General features: G+C 36.5%; 1 protein-coding gene across 3 annotated transcripts in view; it reads left to right on the forward strand.

The window, feature by feature from the left end:
- The first annotated feature begins 540 nt into the window (after window positions 1-540).
- Window positions 541-27575, forward strand: part of BTBD8 (BTB domain containing 8) — a 91106-nt gene continuing 64071 nt past the window's right edge. For 2 of the 3 annotated variants that reach the window (XM_016134283.2, XM_016134284.2), the window contains exons 1-4: window positions 541-891; window positions 6312-6509; window positions 17374-17609; window positions 24599-24716. In XM_016134283.2, coding sequence (XP_015989769.2) covers window positions 743-891; window positions 6312-6509; window positions 17374-17609; window positions 24599-24716 — 701 coding nt within the window. In that variant the 5' untranslated portion in view covers window positions 541-742. Of the gene's footprint in view, window positions 892-6311; window positions 6510-17373; window positions 17610-24598; window positions 24717-27575 lie in introns of those variants that run through there. The other variant, XM_016134286.2, reaches the window with a different exon arrangement.

Here is a 27575-nt window from a genome sequence, read left to right on the forward strand (position 1 = left end):
ATTTCCTCTTTCCCATCATAAGTTTTATGGCTTTATATGCAAAGCACTGTAATATTAACCTAGCATTTCTCAGCTAAAGACCAAGAGCAGTTATATGCACCACTCTAGATACTGTATACACCTTTTGTAGAGGACTCTGGAGTGTTGTGACTCCCGCTAATTCTATAAAGTTCTCTTTCACCCTCTCGATTTTTTTTCATCCTTAATTTTTCCTGCCTACAGTTATTAAGGGAGTGCGACTTGCCCGCAAGAATGGTCTTGTGAAACCCGTCTTTTCTTGGCAAAAAAATGTACTGACATCCCAGGAAGAGATAACACTGTAGTAAGGCTGCATAAGTTGATTTGAACTGGGCCTCAATAAAACACCCGCTAAAATATATGGTTAGCACCACCCGGAAAGAAAAGAGGACCAGGTAGGATTGGTTAGCGTCGGGGGACAGTTCGCCCCAACGCAACGAGGGGCGGGGTACCGACCAACAGAGATAAACAAAGCCTACTACGCCTGCGCAAAGCCTCGTCGGGTCACGTGCCGGTACGGCCCCGGCCTCCGGGGTTTCCCCGGACTGCGGTCCGGCTGCTGTAAGGGACAGTCTACAAACTGATGAGAGGCGTCAACCTTTTCCCTTAGGGGGCGGATTCCGGTAGGGGCCGAACCTTCGGTCGGAAACGCCCCTTTCTTCGCGAAGCGGGGAGTGAGACCGTGTGCTGGGCCTGCTGGGTGCCGCCAGTACCTTTGTGGGACATGGCTGGATGTGGGGAGGGTAGCGCGAACCCCGTCGTACTTCTAGGGTCCCCCGAAGTTTGCAATAAGGGGTTGCAGAGGAAGGGGCCTTGTGAGCGGCGCCGGCTGAAGGCGATGGTGTCGGAGCAGCTCAGCCAGGATCTGCTCAGGTAGGAGGAGGCGGGAACTCTGGCAGCTTCAGTTTTTAAGGCGCCAACCTTCGCTGCAGAAACTGCTGCTTCTCGGTCCCTTCGTTCCACTCCACCATGTTCTCGTCTCAGGCTACTGCTGGACGTTTACCCGTATCCTCACCACGTAGCCCGTTCGCTCTTCCTAAGCAACCAATCCTGAGCACGTGGGTGACCACGTACCAAATTCAAAAAGAAAACCTAAGTTAGTGTATTTATGTGCAGCGCCAGTTCATGCCAAAAAACACGAATAGGCTTAGTTCTTTGAAAGACGTATCTCTAAGGTCGGGTGCTTCCAGGGTTCATGACCCCGAAACGTACACAATTTTTTATAAGCTTAAACAATTTTAAGAAAAATAATAAAGTTAGGCAGAAAAAAATTATTTAGGATGAGGAAAATAGAACGAATTATTGGAGCCTTGGAGGTCTCTTTCTTCTGAGCTCTCTTTAAACAATTTACCAGAGATGCTTACATAGAGATACCTCCGTGATTGCCACCTAGCTTCCCTTCTCCACCCAAAACACTCTACAGCTGCCAGCAACTCCCAGCTCCCATGAAGACCCAAGCAAATGGAGGGTTGTTGTGCAGCTTAACCCAGGCTACGGTAATCCAGCTGACATCATTTCTGTTTATTAAAAAAATTAAGCTTAGAAATATTCCCGAATTTTTATTTTTACCCAAACATTGTTTCTTGAACTTTAGTGTGCATCAGAATCACGTGGAGGGCTTATTAAAACTTAGATTTACTGGGTCCCAGACCATTGTTCTGATTCAGTTAGTCTGGGATGAGTCCTGAGATTTTTGACTTTCTAACAAGGTCCAAATCAGTGATGCTGGTGCTGCTGGCCTAGGTCACACTTTGAGAACTACTAAACTGGCATAAACACACTAATATCTAACAGTTGTGCAGCTTTCTACATTTAAAAAGTGTTTCCTCTTGCTCACACTTATAAAGCTCTGCAGCTATAAACTGAACTTTGTAAAGTGAAAATATGTCCTTTTAATTTGAGCCCGTCTACCAGAGACACTTTGTCTCTTTGTCTCCACCAGTGGGGGATGGATGTAAAAGATGGAAAAAATAAGACTGAAGTTGTTCTGTTTTTAGGATAAATGAATACCTAAGGATGAGGTGCTTTTCTTCAATGGCTTAATTCTTTTGGCTGTATTGTGAGCATTAAAGTGTCATTAATTTAAAGAAGGTAACACATCTAATTTATGTAGAGAAAATGAGGTTTAAAATATAGCAGATGAACAGTTAATCCTCATCCTAGCAGCAAGTAAGGATAGGATACTGAACTCCCAAGTCCTTATTCCAAGTAAAGAAAAATAGGTACAGTGTCTTTTTAACTACAAATAAACTTTGTACACTCATCCAACCACCTTAAATGTTATGCTAAATTTATCTTCTTCAAGTTCAGCAATATCGTTGATTTATTCTGCAAATATTAATGAAGTAGCTAGCACCTACCATGTACCTAACTCTGTACTAGGTCCTAAAGAATCAAAGATTAATATGGCTTTGGTATTTGTGCTTACACTTTGGTGAGAGAGATAATAACCAAACCAAAGTAATGGGGACTTAAGTGAGTTAGAGAAGGCTTTATAGGGTGCCGTTTGAGTTACCTTGTGAAGGCTGATTAGGTACAGACTAGGATGGGAGAAGTCAGAGGGTATCTAAACAAGGATGATGGTTTACAAAGGCACGGAGATTTGAAAGAGCTTGATATTATTAGCTTGAGAAAGCAAGTTAATTAGATTCTTCCCAATAGTAAGGAACAGAGACATCTCTGGGTTACCTGAGGTAATAGGATATAAGGAGAAGTGAAGAAAAACAGGAAACAGTTTCAACGGACAAAAAGCAAGGTCTGCTGTAGCATTGGAAAGCTGCTGGGAATATGACAACAGCTGTACAGTAAGACCTCATTGAGAAATGGACCTTATTCAGGACAATTGTTGTAAAAATACCTAATATTTACTACTACCTAGATACTAGGTTGTCATGTCGTGGTTTATTTACTCTCCTGTGAGGTAAGTCTTGTTATTATTTCCATTTAACATATAACGAAACTGAGCATTAGAGAAGAAATGGTGGAGTCAGAATAAGAACTTTGGAAGTCTGGCCCCAGGGACATTAAAGTGACTTGCTCAAGGTCACACGATCAGAATATGAGGCCAGTCGTTCTGCCTACTCTGCTACATTAGTTATGCATACTTATCTTCCAGTAACTTTGTTCCTTCATCTCTGCTTCTCTCCTTACACATTTCTTTTTCTTATTCTACCTTGGATTTGCTTTACAGCTCTCTTAGAGTGCAATCATTTGATCCCCGTTTACTATAGAATATCTCTGCTAGAGTTTACTTGTTTAACTACCATGTTGGCTGATGGCTAAACTTAGCTCAGTCCATTGTCCGGTAAGATGTGGTTAAGAGCATTAGGGTCATGTGGTGCAAAGCAAGGCCCTATATAAATAATAAGTGAATTTGGTAGCTTTATTTGGAAGGAGTACAGCGGGCAATCAGAGTGACAGTAGATGAAAGTGAATAAGTAAACTAAGAATAGATTGTGGAGGCCTTTTTTTCAGTGAAGAGTTTAGAATGTATTCTGGAGGCAGTGGAGAGCCAGTGGTGTCTTAAATAGAAGATTAAGTCTTGAATTGAGGAAAGTAATTAGAAATAAGGAAACCAGCTAGATTTGTAATAGTCAGCAGATACATAATGGCAGTGAAAATGGAAAAGATGAAAGGGATTTATATATGCAATTTATGAGCTTGGTGACCAATTAGATATGTAAGAACAGGGAAAGTGGCACCAAAACTTAGGACATTTGAAAGGTAGGAATATGGTGAATTTTCAGGAAGCCATATCAAGGAGACAATCTGGAGTTTAAGAGGGAAATTGGCATAGCAAATATAGATTAAAGGTTGGTGGCATCACCAGCACCTAGTTGTCCAAGCCAAGAGAGAGATCCTAGGTTATTCCCTTCCCTTCACCCTCTACATCCAGTCACCAAGTACTGCCTATTTTAATTCCATCCATACTCTCTGTCACCATTGATCCTCTCCTCGCTCAAGCCCTTTACATCATTCATCTGTGCCGTGCAGTAGTTTTCTCATCTTCATTCTCATTTTCCTCTAATTCCTCTTCCACACGAGAAACAGGTAATATTTTGAAAAATAAATTTGCCCATGTTTCAGATCATTTGGTGATTTCCCTTCAACTATAAAAGAGAGTTAAGCTCTTTACCTCTTGTTCATCTTTATTCCTAAAGCTTCATCTGCCACTTCTCATCTCCAAATACTCTCTGCTGACCAGTTTATAGCTCCACACTCACACATACCTTTGTAACAATCATGGAGCCACGAACTCCTTTCTACCTTACTTTGCTTTTCTGACCAACTCTTATTCAATCTTTAAAATCCCCTTTGGTTTTCATGTCCTCTATAAAGTCTTCTCTTATGACTGTCTCTGAAAAAACATTTACTTATTTGTGCTATTTAATTTTCAGGCCTGGCGTCCCTACTATCCTATGCAGTCCTTGAGGCGAGATTTTATGTTTTAGTCATCTTTATGTCACTTGTGCTTAGTACGTAGTATATGCTCAATAAATTTTTAGTGATAACCAGGTTTAATCAGCAGTCTAAAATGCTTTAGATAGGTTAATACAGTAGTTAGCAGAGAAATGAGATGGAAGGAAGCTGTACCTTGACATGTACCTATGGTTGAGTCTTTGCTCCAACCTACCCTTCCTCTAGACATTACTATTAGATGAGCCATAAGAGGTCTGGGTGAAATATTCTGTTACTTGTAACACATACAATATATACTAATAACTGATACAAGTGGTTTCACTATAAAATAAAAAGCACTATATTTTCAGTTAATTTTTTAAACACATTAACCTTTTTTTGTTTAACAAATACTGCGAACATCTATTATGAACAGAGCAAATTCCCCAGTGAAGATTGTATGGCTACTAGCTGCAGTGCTTTCTTACTCACTTGGGAAAGAGTTGGGGATGGGGAGAAGGTGGGTGGGAGGAAGGAACAAATTATTTGTAAAATTTAAGTTTTTATTAATGTTCGAGAGACCAATACATTTTCGTATAACTTTAGAAATCACTTATGTAAATAATTTATTGATGAAAATATTGACTAAAATATATCTGTTTGATCCTTATTTCCAAGATTCTGAAAGCTTTGTGCTCTGAAACATTTGTTTTGTTTAGGGTAAAACACAACAAAATTTAACAAGCAGATACTGAGCTCTTGATATATACTGACGATGTACCGTTTTTGCCTTTGGGGAGTTCATTGTCTAGTAGAGAGTAAGACATAAAAATAATGATGCAATGACAGAAGCGCTGTAATAGAGGTATGTACTGAGTGTGATGGGATCAGAGGAAGGAGCCATTAACTTGGTCTTAAGGGAGTGTCGATGTCAATGGCAACATTCTAAGCTTCACTGTAATGGATATATTTATCCATTACTTGTACCTCCTGTAGCGAACTGGGGCGATTGCCAATTATATCCTGCAATACAGAAGTCCTCTGAGAATACATACCTTGCTACTGCTGATGTTACAGTAATGTGAAGTATTATTTAGTATTTAGAGAGTAAAAATATATAGTTACCACAGAGACAAAAGATTATGATAATTTCTATTATGATGCTGGTTTCCACTCTTCCATCACTTTATTGTACATGTAATTAGTGGGCTTATGTACTATGTCTGTACCTAAGTAAAGGGATTCGAATGGGTTTCCCCCATGAGTCTATCATTTTAATAATAGATTAGAGCATGATTAGTTATATTTATGTGGGGGCGAGGAGGCTAGGGAAAGGGTTCAAATGTCACATTCTTGACAGCCAAGCCTACATTTCAGGCTTGGTATTTAACAGTAGTCAGAACAAAGTGTACCAGTTTCTAATCTGTATTGTCTATTGTTGTATCTGGTTTGCTCGTGTTGACTGTACTTTTCTTGCTTCAGTATTAGTAAGATTTTAAAAAATCGATTCTTCGCAGTAGCCAATAACCATGTTACTTTGTGTTCTTTTTTCAAAATATGTCTTAAAATAGAAAATAAACATAAATAGCAGAAGGTAAATTTTGTATTTAGAAGGAATTAAAAAGATATTTTTCAGAAAAGTAGTCTTACTCTTTTAGTGAAATTACTTTTGTTTTCACTATAACTTTTAGAAAATTAGGGTCTAAATGTTAAACAGTGTTCTTTGGAATGTACTGAGAACAAACTCATTTTTATATTAACTTATATTTATTTTACATTGCCTCTGTATTTTTTAGTGTATATGTATATGCTATTTTTAAAACTTATAATAATGTGTATATTATATATATCCGAACATCGCTAACTGAACTATGGTTCCTTTTTATTCCTGACAGGCTTCTAAGGGAAGAACTCCATGCAGATGTTATTTTCTCTGTAGGCTGTACTTTGTTCAAAGCCCACAGAGCAGTACTTTTAGCAAGGGTTCCTGACTTCTATTTTCATACTGTTGGACAGACATCAAATAATTTAACAAATCATGAGCCTATTGCTGTGGAGAACTTTGAAGCTTCAGAATTTAGAACATTTTTGCAGTAAGTGCTTTTTAAAAATCTTTAAAATTTAAACCTAATATGTAATTTTTAAAACATGTATGTGTGTTTTTATTTTATATATTTTCATGTTTTATAACTTTCTAAGAAAAATCCTTTAAATTCCCAATTATCTGAGTAATTAATATTAGTAGAGATTAAGTATTAGTATTAGAATATTAGAACCCTTGAATTAGGAGAGGAGAAGTACTAACTAAGCTGAGATTGATCCTGAGAGAGAAGAAATGAATTGTGTGCTCTCTGGTAATCTGAATGAATTATGCTAGAGTTTCTCAACAGTGGCACTGTTGACATTTCCGGTTAGATAATACTCGGTTGTGGGGGCCGTGCTGTGCATTTTAGGATGTTTAGCAGCATCCCTGGCCTCTAGCCACTAGATGCCAGTAGCACTGTCCCTCCCCATTCTTCCTATAGTGCCCCTTCCCCCACTTGTGACAACCAAAATGCCTCCAGATACTGCCAAAAGTCTTCTGGGGAACTGTTGCTATATACTGACTTTCGCATTATTGATAGGCAAAGCATTAAATAAATTATGTATGTTGATAAAAATATGAAATAACTTTTTATTCTCATGGCTTATATGTGGGCAGAATTTTTGAAAATAGAACTTTAATTGAACTTGTTAGTAGTTTAGGGAACTTGTAGTTGGTAAACTTAGAGAACTGTCATCAGCTAAATAATGGGAGAAACTAGTTTAAATTAATCTTCATTGTTATTGAATAGAATTCCATTTTAATACTTTGTTGTTACCTGCACGTGTGTGTAATTTTTTGACACTCATTTTTGCTAACTGTATCCAGGAAGTATTTTCTAAATACGAAGTAGTTCCTTGAAATTACATCTCTTTTTTAAAAACCTATTTAAATGACTTTAGAGAGGTCCTAAATACTTCAGTGTGGTTTCTGTCCTGCTATCCTTCACATACACTTACTCAGCAAATATTTATTGTGCCCTGTTTTGGGTTAAGACCCTTTATAAAGGGATAGGTGTGTACTGGTTAGTGATACTTGGTTTCAGTGTGTATTGATGGTAAGTGTGGGGAAAGAGGAAAATTCCCATTTTCTTTCACCTGAGCAAATAATCAAATTAATAGGAGGCAGAATGACAAGAGAAACTCAAATTTAATCTCATGTACACGGAAACCCCACATACATGAGAGAGATAGAAAGAGGGATTGAAATCTATAATACATTCTGAGCTAGAGATGAGATAATACACCTTAGGGACTTTTAAGGATCATTGCAGGATCATGAGAATAGCTGATGTTTAGTAAGTAGAAGGTAATAACCTCTTAAAAGAGTCAAGGTCCCTAATTCAGGTTCTTAGGTAGTTAAAGGGAGGGCCAGAAGTTTCTCTGAAGCCTGAAGCTAAAATTGCCTTTAGCTCAAAATAATCTGCACACCACCAAGGCACATTTTGAGGTAGCTCGTTCTGAACCCCCACATAAGTAAATGTGGAACTAACTTTTCAAGCCAGTACTAGCTATTATGTCATTGTATAGTACTACAAATATGTCAAATACTGGTTCTGAAAAACATCTTTTATTTATTTTTTTGAAGATCTAACTGGCTTTATTAAGCGATTCATGAATCAGGCAGCATCCTATCTAGCAATGAAAAGGGCACATTCACATGTCACATATGATTCACCCATTTAAAGTGCACAATTCAGTGGTTTCATTATTTCCACAGTTGTGCAACCATGACCACAATTTAATTTTAGAACATTTTAAACACCCCAAAAAGAAACCCCATACTCATTATCTGTCGCTCTCCTTTCCCTCACCTCCCCGCCTTAGGCAGTATTAATCTATTTTCTGTACATATGGATTTGCCTTTTCTGGACTTCTCACAAAATTGGAATCATACAACCTGTGGTCTTTTGTGACTGACTTATTTTACTAAACATAAAGTTTTCAAAGTTTATCCACATTGTCCCCCCCCCCTTTTTTTAAAGAAAATGTTTATTGAGCCATATGTTAGCCAGAAGAGGACCAGGTCGTGGGGTATGAAGTTCAAACCACCAGCAGCAGTTCTAGGTGGAGAAGGCAACATTTCCTGGTTTTATGCTTTTAGCTCTTATATTTAGGTCTATAATCCATTTTGAGTTAATTTTTTCATATAGTGTAAGGAAGGAATCCAACTTCATTCTTTTGTGTGTGGTTATCCCAGTACCTTTTTTGGAGATTATTCTTTCCCCATTGGATTCCCTGTACATCCTTGTTGAACATCAGATGTCCATTGCTATTGACTGAATTGTTTTACCCCAAAATAAATATTTTGAATCCCTAACCCCCAATATCATGATATTTGGAGATTGTGCCTTTGGGAGGTAAATAGTTTTGGATGAGGTCATGAGAGTGGGACCCTCATGATAGGAGTAGTGCCCTTGTAAGAAGAGATTCAAGAGAGTTTACTCTCTCTCTGCCTTGTGAGGACACAGTGAGAAGGTGACCGACTACAAGCCTCGAAGAGAGTTCTCACCAGAACCTAAGCATGCGGGCACCCGGATCTTGGACTTCCAGACTCTAGAATATTGAGAAATAAATTTTTGTTGTTTAAGCTACCAGTCTATGATATTTTGTTATGACAACCCAAGCTGACTAATACACACATAAACGTTAGGGTTTATTTCTGGTTTCTCAATTCTATTCTATTTGTCTGTATGTGTGTCCTTAATGCCAGTGCCAGTTATCTGTTTGACTTATGATTAATCAGTTGGATTTTTGTGTTTTTATGTCCTGAATCCTAAGTATTTTTTTAAGATGCTAATCTTTTAGCCATTTGCTGACATACTTTTTGTTTATAATCAAAATCATGTTGACTTTAGTATAGAAAATTCTTTTTAAATGATTAAATTTTTGTAATTTGGCTTATTTTTCTTCATTTTATGCTCCGACCATTGCTTGAGTTATCTATTTTTCTATTATTTTGGAGTTTCTTGTATGAAACTTGTATAATATAAATGGAATGTTGCCTTAACCTTGGCTTCTCCCGTGTATAAGAACAGTATGACGTATATAATTTAAACAGATACTTTAAGAGCAGCTTAGAAAATCATTATTATTTTTCAGTATAGATCATAGGCTCATCACTGTTCTATTTTAAATGTATGTTTATTTCCTAGTAGGTGGTATACTGGCTTTGTTTTAAGAGCAGGCTCTGTAGTCAAGTCAAGTTCACCACTTCTAACAGTATGAACTTGAACTAATCACTTGCCATTAGCTTCCTCACCTGAAAAAATGGACATAATAACAATATCTACCTCAAAGTGTTATTGTGAAGGTTAAATGAGATGCTTTTGCAGCACTTAGCACAGTGACCAGGCACACAGTAAACACTGAATACATTTTAATGTGTTATTCATAGTAGTAGGCCCTATGAAATTATACATATTTTTTGCTATTAAGTGTATGCTTAGAAGATGCTTGGAATAGGTCAAAGTTTTATGTGTCAGAGAAGGTGAGAAATTACATTAATGTTATACTTTGTTGCTATTAAAAGGGATAGAATTGAGGCCTGCGCAGGTCCCAATCTGTTCATGGTTTGGGGTTGCTATCTGCCTCATAAAGCAAAGTAGAAGGTTTGCCTTCTGGGAAGACAAAGTGATCTTCTCTTCTGAAAAAGCCTCTTACATAGTTTTCTTTAGCATTTTACAGGAATAAAAGGAGGCCAGGGATTGAGGCCTTGTGAGTTTGGGTTTTCAGTTGAAATAGAGAAGATAGTGATTATAACCAGAAAGTCCAGAGTTGGGTGTAGTTACTTACGGAATTAATCACTGTTAACCCAGCCTGGGCTTAGTGACAATCATAGAAGTGGATTCCTTAATAATACAATTAAAAATAAACTGATAGAAAAAAAGATTGAATGAGAGACAGTAGAGTGGAGAAAGCACTAGACTTAACAAGGCAGAGATCTGCCTCTGGCTGTGCGTTATCTTGTTTTATGATTTCTTTTAGCCTGGTTTTCTCTTAGAACAAGGAGTTTGGAGTAAATGGCTTTGAGCTTCAAAGCACTTTATAGTCTTCTATTTTAAGCACTTAATCACATTTTATTTTGTATTAGATTAGTCATGTATGTCTGTGGTTATGTAAACTTGAGATTAGGTCATCTCATTGATGTGAACATCCCCAGTGGCATCTCATGTAAATTCTTACACATAGACAGTGCTTGTATGTACCCTCCCCCCCTTTTTTTTAGCATATTGCCTTGAAACCTATCTTTATTAATATAAAGCGTAAGTAGAGGATTATAATGTGAAATACGAGTTTAAAATTTTTCAGTAAAAATTCTGATAAAATAGATTTTTGAGTTTTTACTGTATGAAATTCATGCCTTATAAGTGTCTTCAATGCACACCCTTTCTCTTTAAATAATCAGTAAAGATTTTGAAATACTCTTTTATGCTGTTACTTATTGTAGAGTCCTTTGGTGTGTACTTGAGTTGGAGTAGGAAATACTGTCTTTGAGAAGTTTTTTTTTTTTTATATAGTGACTTCAGATATGCTTCAAATGATTGACAGTGGAAAGTGCTTTGTGACTAAAATTCAACTCAGGATCATAAAAATCTTTGATTTCCCAATAAGACTTTCCCTGTTATAATGGTGTGAGAGAATGCGTGTATGTTTGTGTGTGAAGGAAAGAAAACAAGGAAGACTTTTGAATTTTCGGTTTAACATCAGTAACTAGGAGATGCGAGGATAAAGTATCAGTCGGGTAAACACAGAACACAGAACAAAGGATTCCATTTCCCCTGCAGCCTTCTCAGGTGGTGGCTATTTGAAAAATCCCTTATATTAGTGGGGCTAGAAGTCAGTGTGATAAGTGTCCTGTTGTATTTACTATATTTAACTGTATTTTCTTATTTTCTGTGTACTGGAAAACTTGGCATTTGGGGCCCTACTGACCCTGATGGAGGGAATGACTGCTCTTCCCAGGGTTCGCTAATTCCTCTAAGTATGCATTTGATATGCAAACCAACCAACCAATCTGGAGTTCATTCTGACACCCACTTCCTTTATCTGGTTCTTACACTCCGGGAAGCAGTATTCCTATGTCCTGATCATCACAGCGCCTGCTACCAGACAACTAAAGACCACCCTTACAGCCCAGAGGGCCCCTTCATTATTCAAACTATCCAAAACTAAACCTGCTCAGTTGCTTACCACAATACCACAATAAAGGCTTTTTTGCTTATGCCTTGCCCTCAGACATCTCCTGCCTCCAGACCAAGACATTTGCTTCCCCATTTGGCCCTGCCTGGTGTGATTTGGCCCCCTTCTCTTGGGAACTTTAAGTAACTATCTTTTCAATGGCAGTCATATTCTATCTGTTGACTTCACCATACTTCAATAAAACCAAATTCCCAGGTACATTTTAAAATGCTTATAAACTTTATAACTGTCTTTAGACCTTTCCCTCCCTTCTTCCTAAACCCCCTGTCTTTGAATCTCATCTTGTAAGTCTATGCCACTGGTCATGTATAGACCCCCAGGTTAGTCCTCCTCGTTCCTCTAGTAACATAAATCTTGATAATTGCAATTACCACGTAGATAGTGTTTCTGATACCGTGGTCTTTTAATTCCTTTAATTCCTGTTTTCTACCCTATTTCAACCACTCACTATCATGTGAAATTCTAAATCATGTCATTATCAATTACTGAAACCATAATCTGATTCCAAGCATCTCACTCTCTTAATTTCTACCTCCTATCTTTCTAGCTTACTCCCTTAAAACTTCAACTCTTAATAATTCATCAATAGCACCAGGAACTGCAATTAATCTCATCATATTTTTATTGTTTCTTATCCTGTTATGTCCTCATTTCCATCCTAACTGTTTAAATTCCTGTCATTGTATTACTTCCTTTACATACAGCCTCTGTTCCCTTATCCTAGCAGAATTTGTCATATTTACATATGAAGACCCCAAACCTTAAATGCAGCTCTTGGTGACAACTCCAATCCTGCATCCATACAGTTGAATATGGCAGGAGGAAAAACATACTCATCAGTCTCACTTTAAATCATGGTCCTTTACTCTAGGTTATGATTTATTACAAAGGAAACAAAGAGAAAGGCACATGGGTCGAAGTCCATGGAAAACCAGACACAAGCTTTTAAATCATGCTAGTGATTTAAGACAGATTAGTATGTGGGTCATGCTACATGCAATCCTGTATTTTCCTTTGTCTCCCACTCTTCCTTGAGGATTGTTTTACAGCTCTTTCATGAACTTTCAACTGCTCTTCCCTTAACTTCATTCTCACTTGATGACTTTGCTTCTATTTCATTGAGAAAAAGCAAGGTAATTGGAAGAAAACTTTCACAGATTTCTCCCACATCTACTCACTTACTTGGATCTGCATCTTATGCTTTGTCTTTCCTCTTGTTACTGTTATGAACTGTCAGTGCTTCTAAAATCAATTCCACTGCTTCTCCAGTAGATCTCAACCTATTCCTTTTCACCTATTGAGAAACATTGCTTCAGCAACTTTTAGTTTTCAAAAAAATGTTTCTCTTCTCTTAGATCTTCTCTATTGTTAGCATATGAACATGATATCTCTTCTCTCACCTAAAAAACAGAACCCTCTCCTGTCCACTTTGTGATTTATCACAAAGAAAACAAAGAGAAAAGGCACATGGGTTGAAGTCCACTAGAAACCAGGCACAAGCTTTCAACCGTTCCATCCCTGTGGAGTCACACAGGACATGCTTAAGCCCTAGCAACAACTTGTGACAACATTTCTGGAATGTTGCCAACCAGAAAAGCTTATTAGAGGCTCAACATCCAGGGTTTTTTATTGGGGATTGGTTACATATGCAGGATTTGCCTAATATATAGCCACCCATATTTCAGACTCCTCGAAAGAAAGCAGGAGTGCAGCATAAACCAGTTGTTTAGGTATAATGAGCCACTCTTATCTTTTAGAGAATGCTAGGAACACTTCTGAAATCATGTTTTCAGATACCAGCCAAGGGGCAACCTTGTAAGCAGGTCTTTCAAAGGATAACAGGCCTGCTATATTAATTCTTTTCGGTACATATGAATATATACTACATTTTGTTTATCCATTCATCAACTGATAGACACTTGGGTTCTTTTGACCTTTTAGTTGTTATCAATAATTCTACTGTGAACATTTATGTACAGATTTTTAAATCAACATGTTTTCCGTTGTCTTGTGTTATACACTAGGAGTACTGGGTCATATGGTAAACTTTTGAAGAATGGCCAGATTTTTTTCTAAAGAGGATACACCATTTCACATTCCTACCAGCATGTAGGAGGGTTTGAATTTTCCCATATTCTTAATAACACTTGTTATCATCTGTCTTTTTGATCTTAGCCACGCCGTGGGTATGAAATGATATCTTGTGGATTTGATTTGTGTTCCTCTGATGACTAATGATGTTGAACATCTTTTCATGTGTATTTTGGCAGATTGGATATCTTCTTTGGAGAATTACCTATTAACATTTAATTTTTTAATTGGGTTATTTGTCTTTATGTTATTGAGTTGTAGAACTTTTTTATATATTCTTGGCACAAGTCTTTTATTGTATATATGATTTATAAAAGTTTTCTCCCATCATGTGGGTTGTCTTTTAACTTTCTTGATGATATCCTTGAAAGCATAAAAAATTTTAATTTCTATAATTTCCATTTTTATCTACCTTTTCTTTTGTTACTTGTGCATTTGATGACATATCTAAGAAACCATTACCTAATACAAAGTTATGAAGATTTATACCTGTGTTCACTTTTAAAAAGTTTTATACTTCTAGTTCTTAAATTTAGATTTTTGACCTATCCTTAATTAATTTTTGTATATAATATGAACAATCCAAAATGAAATTAACATTCTTTTGCATTTGGATATCCAACTGTCCCAGCAGCATTTTTTTGAAGATGCTGTTCTTTTCCCCTTGGATAAGATACTTGTAAAGAAAAACACACTTCTATGTTTCTCCTTCACTCTTAATACTGTACTTATAGAATACTTCATTTCTGATGTTTTTGTGGAGATTTCCCCCACCCCCCAACCAAGCAATTCTGAGATTCTCCAGATAACAGCTGGCTGGGTATCCTATAGATTTAACTCAATTCTGATTCTGTATACTTGGAGAAAGCATCAGATCTCACAGGTTAAATGTTCATTCCCACAAGACTGTCCCCTACTCCCTGAATTTAGATGCCAGTCCCAAGACCAGGGTGTTACCTATGCTTCTGGCCAACTGGCTATAACTTGGAGGTTTCCCCCGACCTCCTTCTATGTTCAGTTAATTTGTTGGAGCTAGTCACACAACTGGGGAAAACACGTTTCTTAGATTACCATTTTATTATAAAAGGATGCAACTTGGGCACAGTGAGATGGAAGAGATAGATAGAGCAAAGTATGTGGGAAAGAGCAAGAGCTTCTATGTCCTCTCTGGGCACACCATTCTCCCAGTACCTTCACGTGTTCATCAACCTGGAGGTTCTTCGAACCCCATATATTAGAGCTTTTATGGAGGCTTCAATGCACAGGCATGATTGATTAAATCATTGGTCATTAGTGTTAATTTAACCTTTCCCCTCCTCAGAGGTGGGGGAGGCACAGAAAATGACAACTCTAATCACATGGTTGGTTTCCATAAAAACTACCCTTCTCCTTGAGGACTTTCCAAAAATCACCTCATTAATGTAAACTCTGGTATGGTCGAAAGGGGCTTGTTATGAAGGACAAAAGACACCCATTTCATCTTTATCCCTCTGGAGCTATTTCAGGAACTGGGAACAAAACCAAGTATTATAACAAAAGACTTCTCTATGGTTCTTAAATAAGAAATTACAAGAGTTTTAGGAGCTGTGTTCCAGGAACTGTGGACAGAGACCAACTATATAGTTCTTATTGTTAATCACAATATCTCACAACACCCTTGTTGAAAATCAGTCGCCCATAAATGTATGTTCTGGACACTCAATTCTATTCTACTGATATGTATATGTTCATCCTTATGCCAGTACCACACAGTATTGTTGATTGTAGCCTTGTAGGAAGTTTAGAATTTGGGGAATCCTCCAACTTTGTTCTTTGTCAGGATTGTTTTGGCTCTCTGTGTCTCTTAACATTTCTGTTTGGATTTGATGATTGGCCTGTCAATTTCGGCAAAAAAAGACAGCCAGAATTTTGATAAGTATTGAATTTATAGATTAATTCGGAGAGTAGTGCTGTCTTAAGAATGTTAAATTTTCCAATTCATGAATATAGGGTGTTTTCACTTATTTAATTGATTTCAGCATTGTTTTGTAGTTTTCAGTATCCAAGCCTTACATTTTTTATTAAATATGTTCCTAAGTGTCTTATTTTTTTGATGCTGTTGTAAATAGAATTATTTTCTAATTTCATTTTGGTTTGTTCATTGCTAGTATGTTGAAATACAGTTGAATTTTGCATATTGATCTTGTATACTGCAACCTTGCAGAACTTAACAGATTTTTTTTATTTTGGTGGATTTCCAAGGATTTTCTACATACAAGTTTGTCATCTGTAATTAAAGAGAGCTTTATTTATTCCTTTCCAATCCAGATGCCTTTTATTTATTTTCTTGCCTAACTGCCCTGGCTAGAACCTCCAGTTAAATGTTGAATAGAAGTGAGAGAAGATATTCTGCTGACCTTAGAAGGAAAGCTTTCAGACTTTTACTGTTAAGTATGATGTTAGTTATAGTGTTTTTAGATGTCCTTTATCAGGTTAAGCATGTTCCCTTCTAGTCCTAGTTTGTTTAGTGTTTTATCCTAAGTGTTGGATTTTGTCAAATGCATTTTTTGTGTTTATTAAGATGATCGTGTAGATTTTGTCCTATTGATGTAGTATCTTAGCCCACTTAGGCTGCTATAACAAAATACCATAGACTAGGTGGCTTATAAACAACAGAAATTTATTTCTCACAGTTCTGAAGGCTGGAGTCTAAGATCAGAGTGCCAGCATGGTAGAATTCTGGTGACGGCCTTGTTCCGTGTTGCAGATTTCTGAATTCTCACTGTGCCCTCACATGGTGGAAAGAGGCAAGGGATCTCTTTGAAGTTTCTTTCATAAGGGTACTAATCCCATTCACAAGGTACTAATCCCATTCATGAGGGCTCAATGTTTGAATTTTGAAGGGACACAAATATTCAGACCGTAGAACATGGTGTAAAAATTGATATTTTTATGTGTTTAACCATCCTTGAATTCCTGAGATAAACCTCAGTTGATCATGGTATGTAATTCTTTTTATATGTTGCTGGATTCAATTTGCTACTATTTTGTTAAGGATGTTTTCATCCTTAAGGAATACTGGCCTGTGGTTTTCTTTTTTTGTGATGGCTGCATTTGCTTTTGTATCAAGATCAAAATACTGACCTCACATAATGAGTTATGAAGTGCTTTCTTCTGTTCTTTGGAAAAGTTTGTGAAGGATTGGTGTTAATGCTTCTTTAACATTGGTAGAATTCACCATGGAAGTCACCTTATTCTAGGTCTTTCTTTGTGGCAAGTTTTTGATTATTAATTCAGGCTCTTATTACATCTACTCAGATACCCTGTTTCTTCTTAAGTGAGATATGATGGTAAATATCTTTCTAGAAATTGTCCATTTCATCTAGGTTATCGAATTCGTTGGCATTATATATTCCTTTTTAACATTAAAAATTTTATAGACTATTTTTAAAACTTTTTGCTATTTTAGATTGATTTTTTTACGGTAGTCCAGATTTTTAAAAGGTTTTAAAAATATGTAGTTATATATGAAAGCCACACATTGGGAAACTAGCTTTTAAAATTCACCATTATTTTGTTAATTTTTTATATTTTGTCTTTTAGGATAATATACTCATCAAACAGAAACATAAAAAACTATGAAGAGGAAATTCTTAGGAAAAAAATAGTCGAGAGTGGGACACCACAAATGAAACATGACTTCAGTTTTGGAAAGTGTCCTGCCAATGACGGAAGACCATCTATGGAATTTTTAGGTGAAAAATCACCTGACTCTTCTCTTCTGAAGCATGAAATTCCAGATGCTATCAGCAACTGGGAAGACAATTTAATTTCCACTGGTGAGGCATTTTATTTGTGGATTTTTATAAAGCTTGATAGCCATGAAAGTAATTATATACGGTAAGAGAAAAACATACTTCAAAAATCAGCTCAATATCTCTTTTTATAATAAGTACATGAAAGTAAATTTTTTATGCGTAAATGAAAATAATAGTGTGGTCAACTTCCAGTTTTCCCAAGTAATTAGAGATGGAGTTATTATGAATAAATACACACACAGTTCACAATTTTCCTTTTAAGCCTTCACATGTCATCATTCTTACTCTAATCTATACCAATAAAAGCTTTAGCAGACCACAGAGCCATTTCTGTTATAATGCAATATAATGCACTGTGCAACACAAAAATCACTGTGTTACTTTTCGTCATGACACAAAAAATTACTGAAAATTATGTTGTGACACATTTTAAAAATATAGGAACCTAATAAGAATGGTAGCATAGTTTCAAACTTGTCAAATGGTTAAGAAATACATAAATACTATGATAAATAAGGCATTTGACGTGGTTTGTTTGTAGAAGTGGGTGTCACAGGGGTTACAGCTTGTGAATTATTGTGAATTGGTGGAAGGAGGATGTTAAGAATATAGATATAGTCAATAGATATGTAGTATATATTCTAACAGGAAGCTCGAGATCTCTAGATGAGAGAACAAACCTTTTATTACTCACAGAACATCTAAGTATCAGTTCTCAATCCCAATCTTCATGAGGCTATGTCATGAGGGCCTGATCTTACCCTTTACATGTAGTGGGATTGCACCACAGGAGAAGAATGCCAAAATTTGAAGACTTTTATAGGCTGCTAGCAGATTTGCTTATCCTCCCAAGCAGAGAGAAAGAGAGAGATACAGACAGACAGAAAGACAGACACTTTGTATGTAAGGTAAATAAATCTTCTCTAATGAAGGGAATGGCAAGGTAGCTTCACTACCCCGGAGTGTAAGAAAATGGTTTGGGTGGGAGAGAGGGAGGGAGGAACATCTGTAAATCTTTCTGAAGCATCACATTATCTTTAGTTTCCAAGGCATGTTTGCTGTTTAATTATCCTTTATCCAAATTTTCCAGTGATCTACTCAGAAAGGCCAGACTATGCAGAAACACAAATATATTCATAGAAAATGGTTTCTCAACCTTTGGTTGAAATCCATCTCAAAACAGATGGGAATTTGTAATACCAGATATGGATGGGTGTGGCTCATGATGTATACAATTAACTAAAGTATCTGGTAGATGTTTTAGGTGTTTATGTGTGTTTCATGTGTTCTTACATGGTTCAGTTCAGTGGGTGCAGTTTTTTGCATTGACTTAGTGCTTCTTGTGGACAAACTTGGACCTAAGCAAATGAAAATTTCACATTATTCTCAGATTATTTCCTAGTGTATCTATCGTGTTGGATCAAACTTATGTTTTCAAAGCAAGTGTTACAGCAGAATTGAATGCATATATAGGTATAACTAAAGGATTTTATTATTGATGTTTAGTACAACCACAACAATAACAAAATGATTTAAGGTCAGTTAGATTCTTCTCGTATACATTCATATACCTAATTATGGTAAATGAATGAACAAATGAATAAATGTCTATTCTAGATTTGAGACAGATCCTTTAGTCTTCGATCACACTAAGATGTGATTATAGACTTTTATAGATAAGACTCTAAGACTCAAAGAGTGTAAAGGACTTTCCCACAGTCGTACAGATGTAGCAGTTGGCAGAGCTGGTATTCCATACACATTTTTTCCTGCCTCTAGTCTAGAGCTCTGCAGTGGCCCCACTGCACCAGACTATAGTGACCAAACAAATTGTAAGTGAAAAGAGCTCTTTTACCTTTTAGCTCCCTGTCTTTTAGCTACTTTCTTCATCACTCCATAGAAAACCCCATGTTTACTAGTTTAACAGACACTTGTCATCCACATGTTATTAACTTTGCAGTCTTTCATACTGTCAGTGCCACCCTCCTTGAAACTTCTTCTGTCTTCTATGACACTGTGCTCTCTAGATTTTCTTTCTTGGCCACTCCTAAGTATCCTTTGCTGGCATGTCATCTTTCTGCTCTTTAAATAATTGGTATTCTGTAATTTTTTTGAGCTTCAAAGTCAACAACCAAGTATCTGTCTAAATATATCTTAAATCTCAAAATTTACCCTGTCCCAAACTGACCTAATTGCTTGTCTCTCCAGCCTGCTCTTTTCTTAAATATTCTATCAGTGTGAATTATATCCCCATATTTCTACTCAGTTACTCTCTCACCCTTCATTTGACTCATGACCATGTCTACTGATTTATCTCCTAAATATTCTTAAATACTTCTCTTTTTTATCCTCCCGCCATTTCTTTATTTCAGGACTTTGCTATATCTTCCTTGAGAATTTGTACCCCAGCTAGTCACCAAGCCTCTCCACTTAAGTAATACAATGTTAATTACAAGTCCGATCACGGCACTCCCCTTATTAAAATTTTTCAGTAATCTCCTGTAGCCTTAATATAAATCTCAAATTCTTCGCTATGCTTTAAAGGGATTTTTTGAACTGACTGCTGCCTAGAACTCTGCTGCCCCCTGTCTTCACAACCCCTTCATATCATCTAGGCTCTTATCTTACTGAATTACTTGGCATTTCCTTCCAAAGAACTATTTTTTATCACCTCTTGTGTTTTTTACTAGCTATTTGTTCACAGAATGCCATTCTAATCATTGCATTATTTAATTGAGTATTGACTTTGTGCTATGTTTTGAAGATTGAAGAGTGAACAAAGCAGATAGCATACCTCTTTTGCAGTCTAGTAGGAGATAAGTGGGTTATGTACAAAGTGTGATTAGGACGCAAATAGGGCACATATAACCTGGATTTAGGCTTCCAAAGGGAGTGATGTCTGCATTGAATCCCAAAAGAAAATTCAGGAGTTAACCAAGCTAAAGGAGTGTAGGGGAGTGTTCTAGGCAAAGGAAACTGCATGCATAGAGACAGAGAGGCAGGTACCTAGCTGACATATTGGGACAACTGGAAATGGTTTGTTGTATGTGTTGGAGTCGGGGACAAGAATGGTCACAGTGAGAGATGAGACTGGAGATATAAGCAGAAGCCAGATCATGAAGAGCCTTATATAAAGGATGACCTTATATTTTATTGTTCAAACTGGGACTCTATTGAGAGAGTGAAAGTGAAAAATTATTATTGCTGTTGATAATTATTCTGGGGCTAGAGGCATTAAGTGAGACTGTCCCAAGCAAACTAAGACATGTAGTCATCTTATTCATAAACCATTTTAAGGTGTTGGGTGGTACCATTTTGCAGGCTTAAGGACTATAAGCAGAACACGTTTAGGGTAGAGTGGAATAGTAACTTCTGGTTGAGGAACATTGAGTTTTGAGTTTTTTAGATTATATATTTTTTTCAGTACCACTCCTGACACCAAATGTGTGTGTGTTTTCCCCACACACCAACCAATTTTCTGACACTAACTAGATATCCAAAAATTTGATTCTGACACTAACAACCAGAGTTAGCACAGACCCCACAGATTAAGGGCTTAGTCCTACAAGATTGCCCTCACTTCAGATTCTAGTCACCAGTGGGGTGCCTAGGTTAATGTAGGAGAGGAAGATGTTTTCTCTACCATCTTAGGTTCTGTGACTGGCCTACGAATTAAACTGAAATAAAACAGATTAACAGGAAGAGGAAAGGGCTTTCATTATGTACTTACTTTTGCACCAGGAGTTTCACAAAGAAATGAGACTCAGAAGATGGTCAGATGATTGAGCCTTTCTATCATTTTGGGCTAAACTAATGAAAAGAGTTTTGAGCTACTGGGTGGTGGAGGCAAATTAAAGGAAGGTGAGGGGAGAAAATGTGTGGTAAATAGAGTTATCTTGTTATGTAGATGAGTCAAGTGATGAAAGTAATTTCTTCCTGATAAGGAGATGTCTTTACAAATGGAAATTTCTTTTATGAATGTAAATTTGCTTTACAAAAGGGAAAATTTATGCTTTATTTTTAGGCAGTTAGGGGGAGGTAAAGAGCTTTTCCTGCATTTGCTGATTCTCAAGTATCTTTAGCTCAAAATATTCCTTATGCCAAAGTGGCTTGTTTGGGGTTGACATATTATGGTCCTTTTACTACCCACACTTGTGCCCAGCAACTAAAATTCGGGATTTCCCATGACCATCCCACTTCAAGGTTTAATAATTTGTTAGAATGACTCATATTTTATTTATGTTTCTAATATTTGAGTTATTGTAAAAAACGCAACTCAGGAACAGCCAAATTGAAAAGATGCATAGAGTGAGGTATGAGATGGAAGGGACAGTATACAGAGCAAACATCCATTCTCTCTCAAGGTGCACCACCCTTCCAGCAAGTTAATGTGTTGCCCAACTCAGTAGCTCTCTAAATCTCGTTGTTCAAGAGTTTTTATAACTTAATTTCCAGCCCCTTTCATTCCCTGGGGATGTGGGAGTTGAGAGGCTAGTGGGACTGAAAGTTTCCACTTTCTATTCACATGTTTGGTCTTTCTGGTGACCAGCTCCCACAAGAGTCCATCTAGGGGCCCCTCCACATTAGCATAAACTCAGATATGGTTGAAAAGGGCTTGTTATTTTTCTTCTGGTTTATAAATATATAAATACATTCCTATAACTTATGAAATTCCAAGAGCTTTAGGAGTTCTGTGCAAGAAACTGGGGGGCAAAGACTAAATATTTATTTTTATTATACCACACTGTGATATTTTCAAGTTTAGTAGGTTACTTGAATATATAAATGGAATTTGATATAGGTAATCATCTATCAAGTTAATTTGGTTTTCTTTTGAAAAGTATAGTTTCCCTATGTGTCAAAAATTAGATTCTGATCTTTGAATCATCAAAATGAAGACTCTTTGTCCTGGGTATCTCCCATTAATTTATGTGCTTTAAGTCTTCTATAAGAATATCGAGAAACAGTAAGATCTCCCTTCTTCCTCTGTCTAATTTTGGTTGCAGTTTTATGTTTTCTCTTCAAAAATCTTTATTATGTAGTATTTGATATGTTAATTATTCAACAAATATTAAGGATCTACTATATGGCAGGCACTGTGTTCTAGCTCTAAGGGATGTTTCAATGACTAAAATATTCCAGCCCATTGAGAACTTACATTTTAGTTAGTGAAGGTAAGGTGGGGTGGAGATAGATAATAAATATTTTGAAGAAGTTAGAAAGGGAGATGCTATAATAAAAATAGGATGGAGAAAGGGGCATTAGGAGTTGAGGGGGTTCAGAATAAGCCTACTCAAGTTGTGCCACTTCATGTGGATTATTTTGAACTGAAAGCATTTGAGACTCTGCAGGCTCCAGAGAAACTTTTACCTCTTCCTTAAAGAATTTAAATTGGAGGCCTTGCCCGTAATAAGTGTTATAATCAGAAATAACTTTTTATGAGCTATCCACATGGCAAGGCAAGCATCTAATTACTAAACATCTACTCTTCTTATTGTCCTGTGAGTTACCGTCATCCCCTCTGAAGCTCCAGGTACTTTACCTCATTCCTTAGCTCAGGATGTCATTTCTACCTCATTTTACCTTTTTGACTCTGAACCTCTCATGTATGTGAGGTCCCTGACTCTCATGTATATAGGGTTCCTATACATATGTATGTAACAAAATTTGGTTATTGTCTCTTGTTAATATATCTCATGTCAATTTAATTATTAGACCAGCTGAAAGAACCTAGGATAGTAGAAATTTTCCTAGGATAGTAAAAGTTTTCCTCCCTAACAGAGTGCTATTGATGGCAGTTGCAACTACAGATGGGTGGTCATGGTCAGCCTCATTGAAAAGGTGGCATTTAGACAAAAGATTTGAAAATGGTAAGAAAGATAGCCAAGTAGATATCTGGAATAAGAGTGGTCACGGCAGAAGAAATAGCAGTGAAAATATCCTAACATGGGAGCATAAACTGCCATTTGAAGGCATGAGAAAGAGTTCAATATGGAAATTAGCAAAAGGTTAGGCAGCAAAGTCAGAGAAGTAACTGAAGAACCAGATGTTGTGGAGACTAGTAAGCCATTGTAAGACTTTGGCTTTTACTTTAAAAGAATAGAGCCATATGTTTTTAAACTGGGATGGGCCATGATCTGAATTAAGTTTTAAAATCATGCCTCTGAATGCTTTGTTAAAAATAGACTGGGGGCATCAAGAGTGGGAGACCTATTAGGAAGTTACTGCAGAAATCCAGATGAGAGGTGATGGTGGCTTAGACTAGGGTGGTAGTAGTGGAGATATTGAGTAGTGATTCGATTCTGGATCTCTTTTGATAGTAGAGCTAATATTGGCATCTGGTTTATAAATATATACATTTGTAAATTTATTTAGTGGGAATCTGTCCCCAGTGACTGATCCTCATCTGATAGACTGAAGAAAGTACGTCTGGACTGCCAAAGCTATGAGATATACACTGTAGTGTTTTTCTCTCTACCTAAATTGTGAATTTTTTGAAGTAGATGTAGTTTTTAGAATATTTATTTTCTATATCTCGCCATACCATGTATAGTACTAAACTAATAGTAAGTACTGTGTAAATCCCATTGATATCAGTTAAACATCTGTTGGTTCACAAATTATTCTGGCCGTAAATCCAGGAACACTAAAGAATTAAGTAGTGAAAATACCAAAATTGGAAAATGTTCTAAGTCAGATGTTTATGCAGTTGCTTCAATGTTGATGTATAATTTTTTGATAATATTACCTATATTTAAATGTACATATATATTTAAAAGTATGTCTAAATTTAAATATAAGTGGAAATATATATTTCAAAGCAGAAAGGATAGGTGATTTAAAAATGTTTTCTTTTTAATTTACCACTTAAATATTTCAATCACTGTTGCTCTCAATAGCTAATCAAGATAACTATGTGAAAAAAACTTTCGTTAATATTAGAATGCAAATATTTAAGATATATATAATGTTAAACTATTTTTTAGTCTTGTTTTTTTTCTCTTTTAAAGATATTTATGATTTGGAACCTGCATCTGAATTGGGAGAAGATTTATTGAAACTTTATGTGAAACATTGTTGCCCAGATATCGATATTTATGTTGATGGAAAGAGTTTTAAAACTCACAGGTAAATGATAGGAGTGTAATTGATTTGGTGTCTCTTCTTCATGACAAAGTTTAAAAGGGTGTCTATCTTTTTCTAGTACAGTGGTTTTCAGGCTCTGATTCACATAGGCCACAGGGGTTCTCTGGTGATGTCTCAGGGGGTCTCTGGCAGGGGAGAGGTTGGCCATCAGGCAGGATGTTCTGCCTGCAGGTGCACACATGCAGACATGCCCTTACCCAGACATCCGCACATGCTTCAGCCAGAGCAGATCTGTGCTTTGCATTGGGCATGAACCTAAGATGTCATTAGAGGAAAATATTCTAAATATTCTAAATATTGCCTAAAATAGGTTTGAAAGCTACTGTCATGGAAAATGTAATTAAATGCAGTTTTTAATTTCACAAGCACAATAGTATTGAGAATGATTATTTTTACATGAATGACGTGTATTTTCTCTGGATGCATTTTGGCTCAAAGTCTTTGAGTCAAAATGGGTGATTCTCATGAATAGCATTGATTAGAAGGTTATTATTTCAATGTACTTTTGAAAAATCATTATTCCGCTTTACAATTGGGTTGCTTAGACATTCCAGGCTTTTAGATTTCAAATTAAAGCCTGCTGCCTGTTTTGGTCCGATTCTTTTTTGCAAGTAACTAAAATCTGCTTAAAAGCAGAAAAAATTTTAATAAGAAATACAGATTTCCTGTTGGAAATCAAGGGAAAGAAATACAGCTGGGCTTCACAATGGGCTAGAATCAAAACTAGAAAACTAAGGAACTCAGACATTCCCCTTCACTCTATGTGTTACATTTCAAATGGAATGTTCATAAGTTATTCTGATGCTCCTGAGAGGAAGACCCAGACTGTATGCAATGGCAAGAAGTAGTGTTTGAGGTCCAAGGGTGCACAGCCTTAAAAATATTAGCCATGGGTTTAGATTTCAGGAATTCACCAAGTCAAATAGTAGTGATGTTTGTGCTTTCAAAAATCATGCTAGTTTTGCCAGTTAATTGATAGTATATAGCTAAACTCTAGGATTGCCAGTTTCAAGCAGACTACTTACCATTCAGAATTTGAGCTTTTCTCTCTAGGAACATATATTTTTAATTATATATGTATGTGTATACACATTTCCCTAATTTTTATAAAATCTGCTTTATGTATAATAAAACACAGAGGGCAATACAGAGTTATCAATACATTTTCCATATCATAGATATATGTTTCCCAATTCATTATGTGTGTGTGTGTCTGTCTGTCTCTTTTGGGAGGAGAGGGCAATACAATTTTATCTTTAAAATTAATTTAATTTTTTGTGTCCAGGTTTTTCTTGAAACCATGTGGGCATCCTACCAAAGTTCTACTTGTAGAGCCCTAAGGCTATTGTTGTAATAGAGGGAAAGCAAGACCCTGTGACAATTTGCAAAATGTCCTCAAGTAGTGTCTATATTTTGCCTCCCTCAGTGTGCTGCCTGACAATGGACTGTGTTTTAGGTGATGGATCTAGAATATTAGGTTCGTATTCCAGAACATCTCTTGCTCACATTCCTGGTTTAAATTGTCCACCTAGAAGCAAAAAGTAAACTTATAATAAGTAGAAAGGCAATTTCCTGAGGCTATGTTTCAAGTTTTCCTCCTTTGTTGTTAGTGTCCGTAATGTGAGTTAACAATGGCAAGTTGTAAATCCCAATATTACTTTCCCAGTCCAAATTCAGCCATCTCTCTGTTTGGTGCATATTAATTTTAATATTCATTTCTAGGAATATTATGTCAGTAGTTCCAAAAACACATTCATATAATATAGTCTGAAGCCCAACATCAGAACTTTCTGATTTTCTTCTTTTTCTAGATAATCAGTGCCAACATTTATCCAAAAAGTGTGGCTAAAAATTCATTTTTAAAATGGCTGCTTTAATTTTTAAATTATATATATTTATATATTGAAAGATCAAATAGTCACAAAGACCAGGATTTATAATCAGAATTATATTACGTTTAGGTCTCAAATTTTAGAACAGTTTAGTTTGCTACTTTAATACATCTAAATTGGTATGGTAATGTGGTAGTTTCTTCTTTGATTGAGTCAGCGTCCTCCTCTCAGGCTCAAGTTCCTTCCTCTGAAACACCCCTAATACCAAGTTCTTCCAAGATTATCTCTCCAGTTGCTGGTTGCTCTGTCCAGTAGTTTTCTTGATCCACAGCTCAATACCTGGAGCCCTTTATTTGCTGCAATATAGTCTGATGCCATTCATTTGCTGTGGTGGCACAAATAAGCCAAAGAAGTTACTTAGAACAGAGTGGTTAAGAGTGTATGGGCTGTGTGTGTGGAGCCGGTATGCTTGGGTTTGAATTCTAGCTTCACCATCATTGAACTGTGTGGATTTAGGCAAGTTATTTAACCATTCTCTGCTTCAGTGTCCTTATGAAACATGAAGATTATAACAGTACCCATCTCATAGGATGATTATGAGGACTACATTACTTATTATATTTAAAGCATTTTGAACAGTACTTGGCACATAGTAACTACTCTGTAAGTCTGCTATCATCATCTAGGTGGCAGGCCTTTGGCATAAGCTTTTGTGTAGATGGTATAGCAGCCTGCATGCAGAGAAATGTGGTTTGAATCATTTGCCTTTTCCCTCAATCCAAGGAGAGATGGGATAGAATTATGCCTCAAAGGAAAGTCACATTTATTACACTCTTCTCCATCTATACAAACCTTTCCCTCTCTGAAGCACATTTCTCCACCCCCTCCCACATCTTCGTCCTTGTTTATCTCCAATACTCTGCTCAGAGGAGAAATTAAGAGAGGTCTTTTTAATTGGGGGGAGGTAGGTTATAATAAAAGAAGGACCAATTAGTGTTCATTAAGTTAC

The sequence above is a fragment of the Rousettus aegyptiacus genome, unplaced genomic scaffold (genome assembly GCF_014176215.1).
Source record: "Rousettus aegyptiacus isolate mRouAeg1 unplaced genomic scaffold, mRouAeg1.p scaffold_m13_p_1, whole genome shotgun sequence".
Classification (NCBI taxonomy): domain Eukaryota; kingdom Metazoa; phylum Chordata; class Mammalia; order Chiroptera; family Pteropodidae; genus Rousettus; species Rousettus aegyptiacus.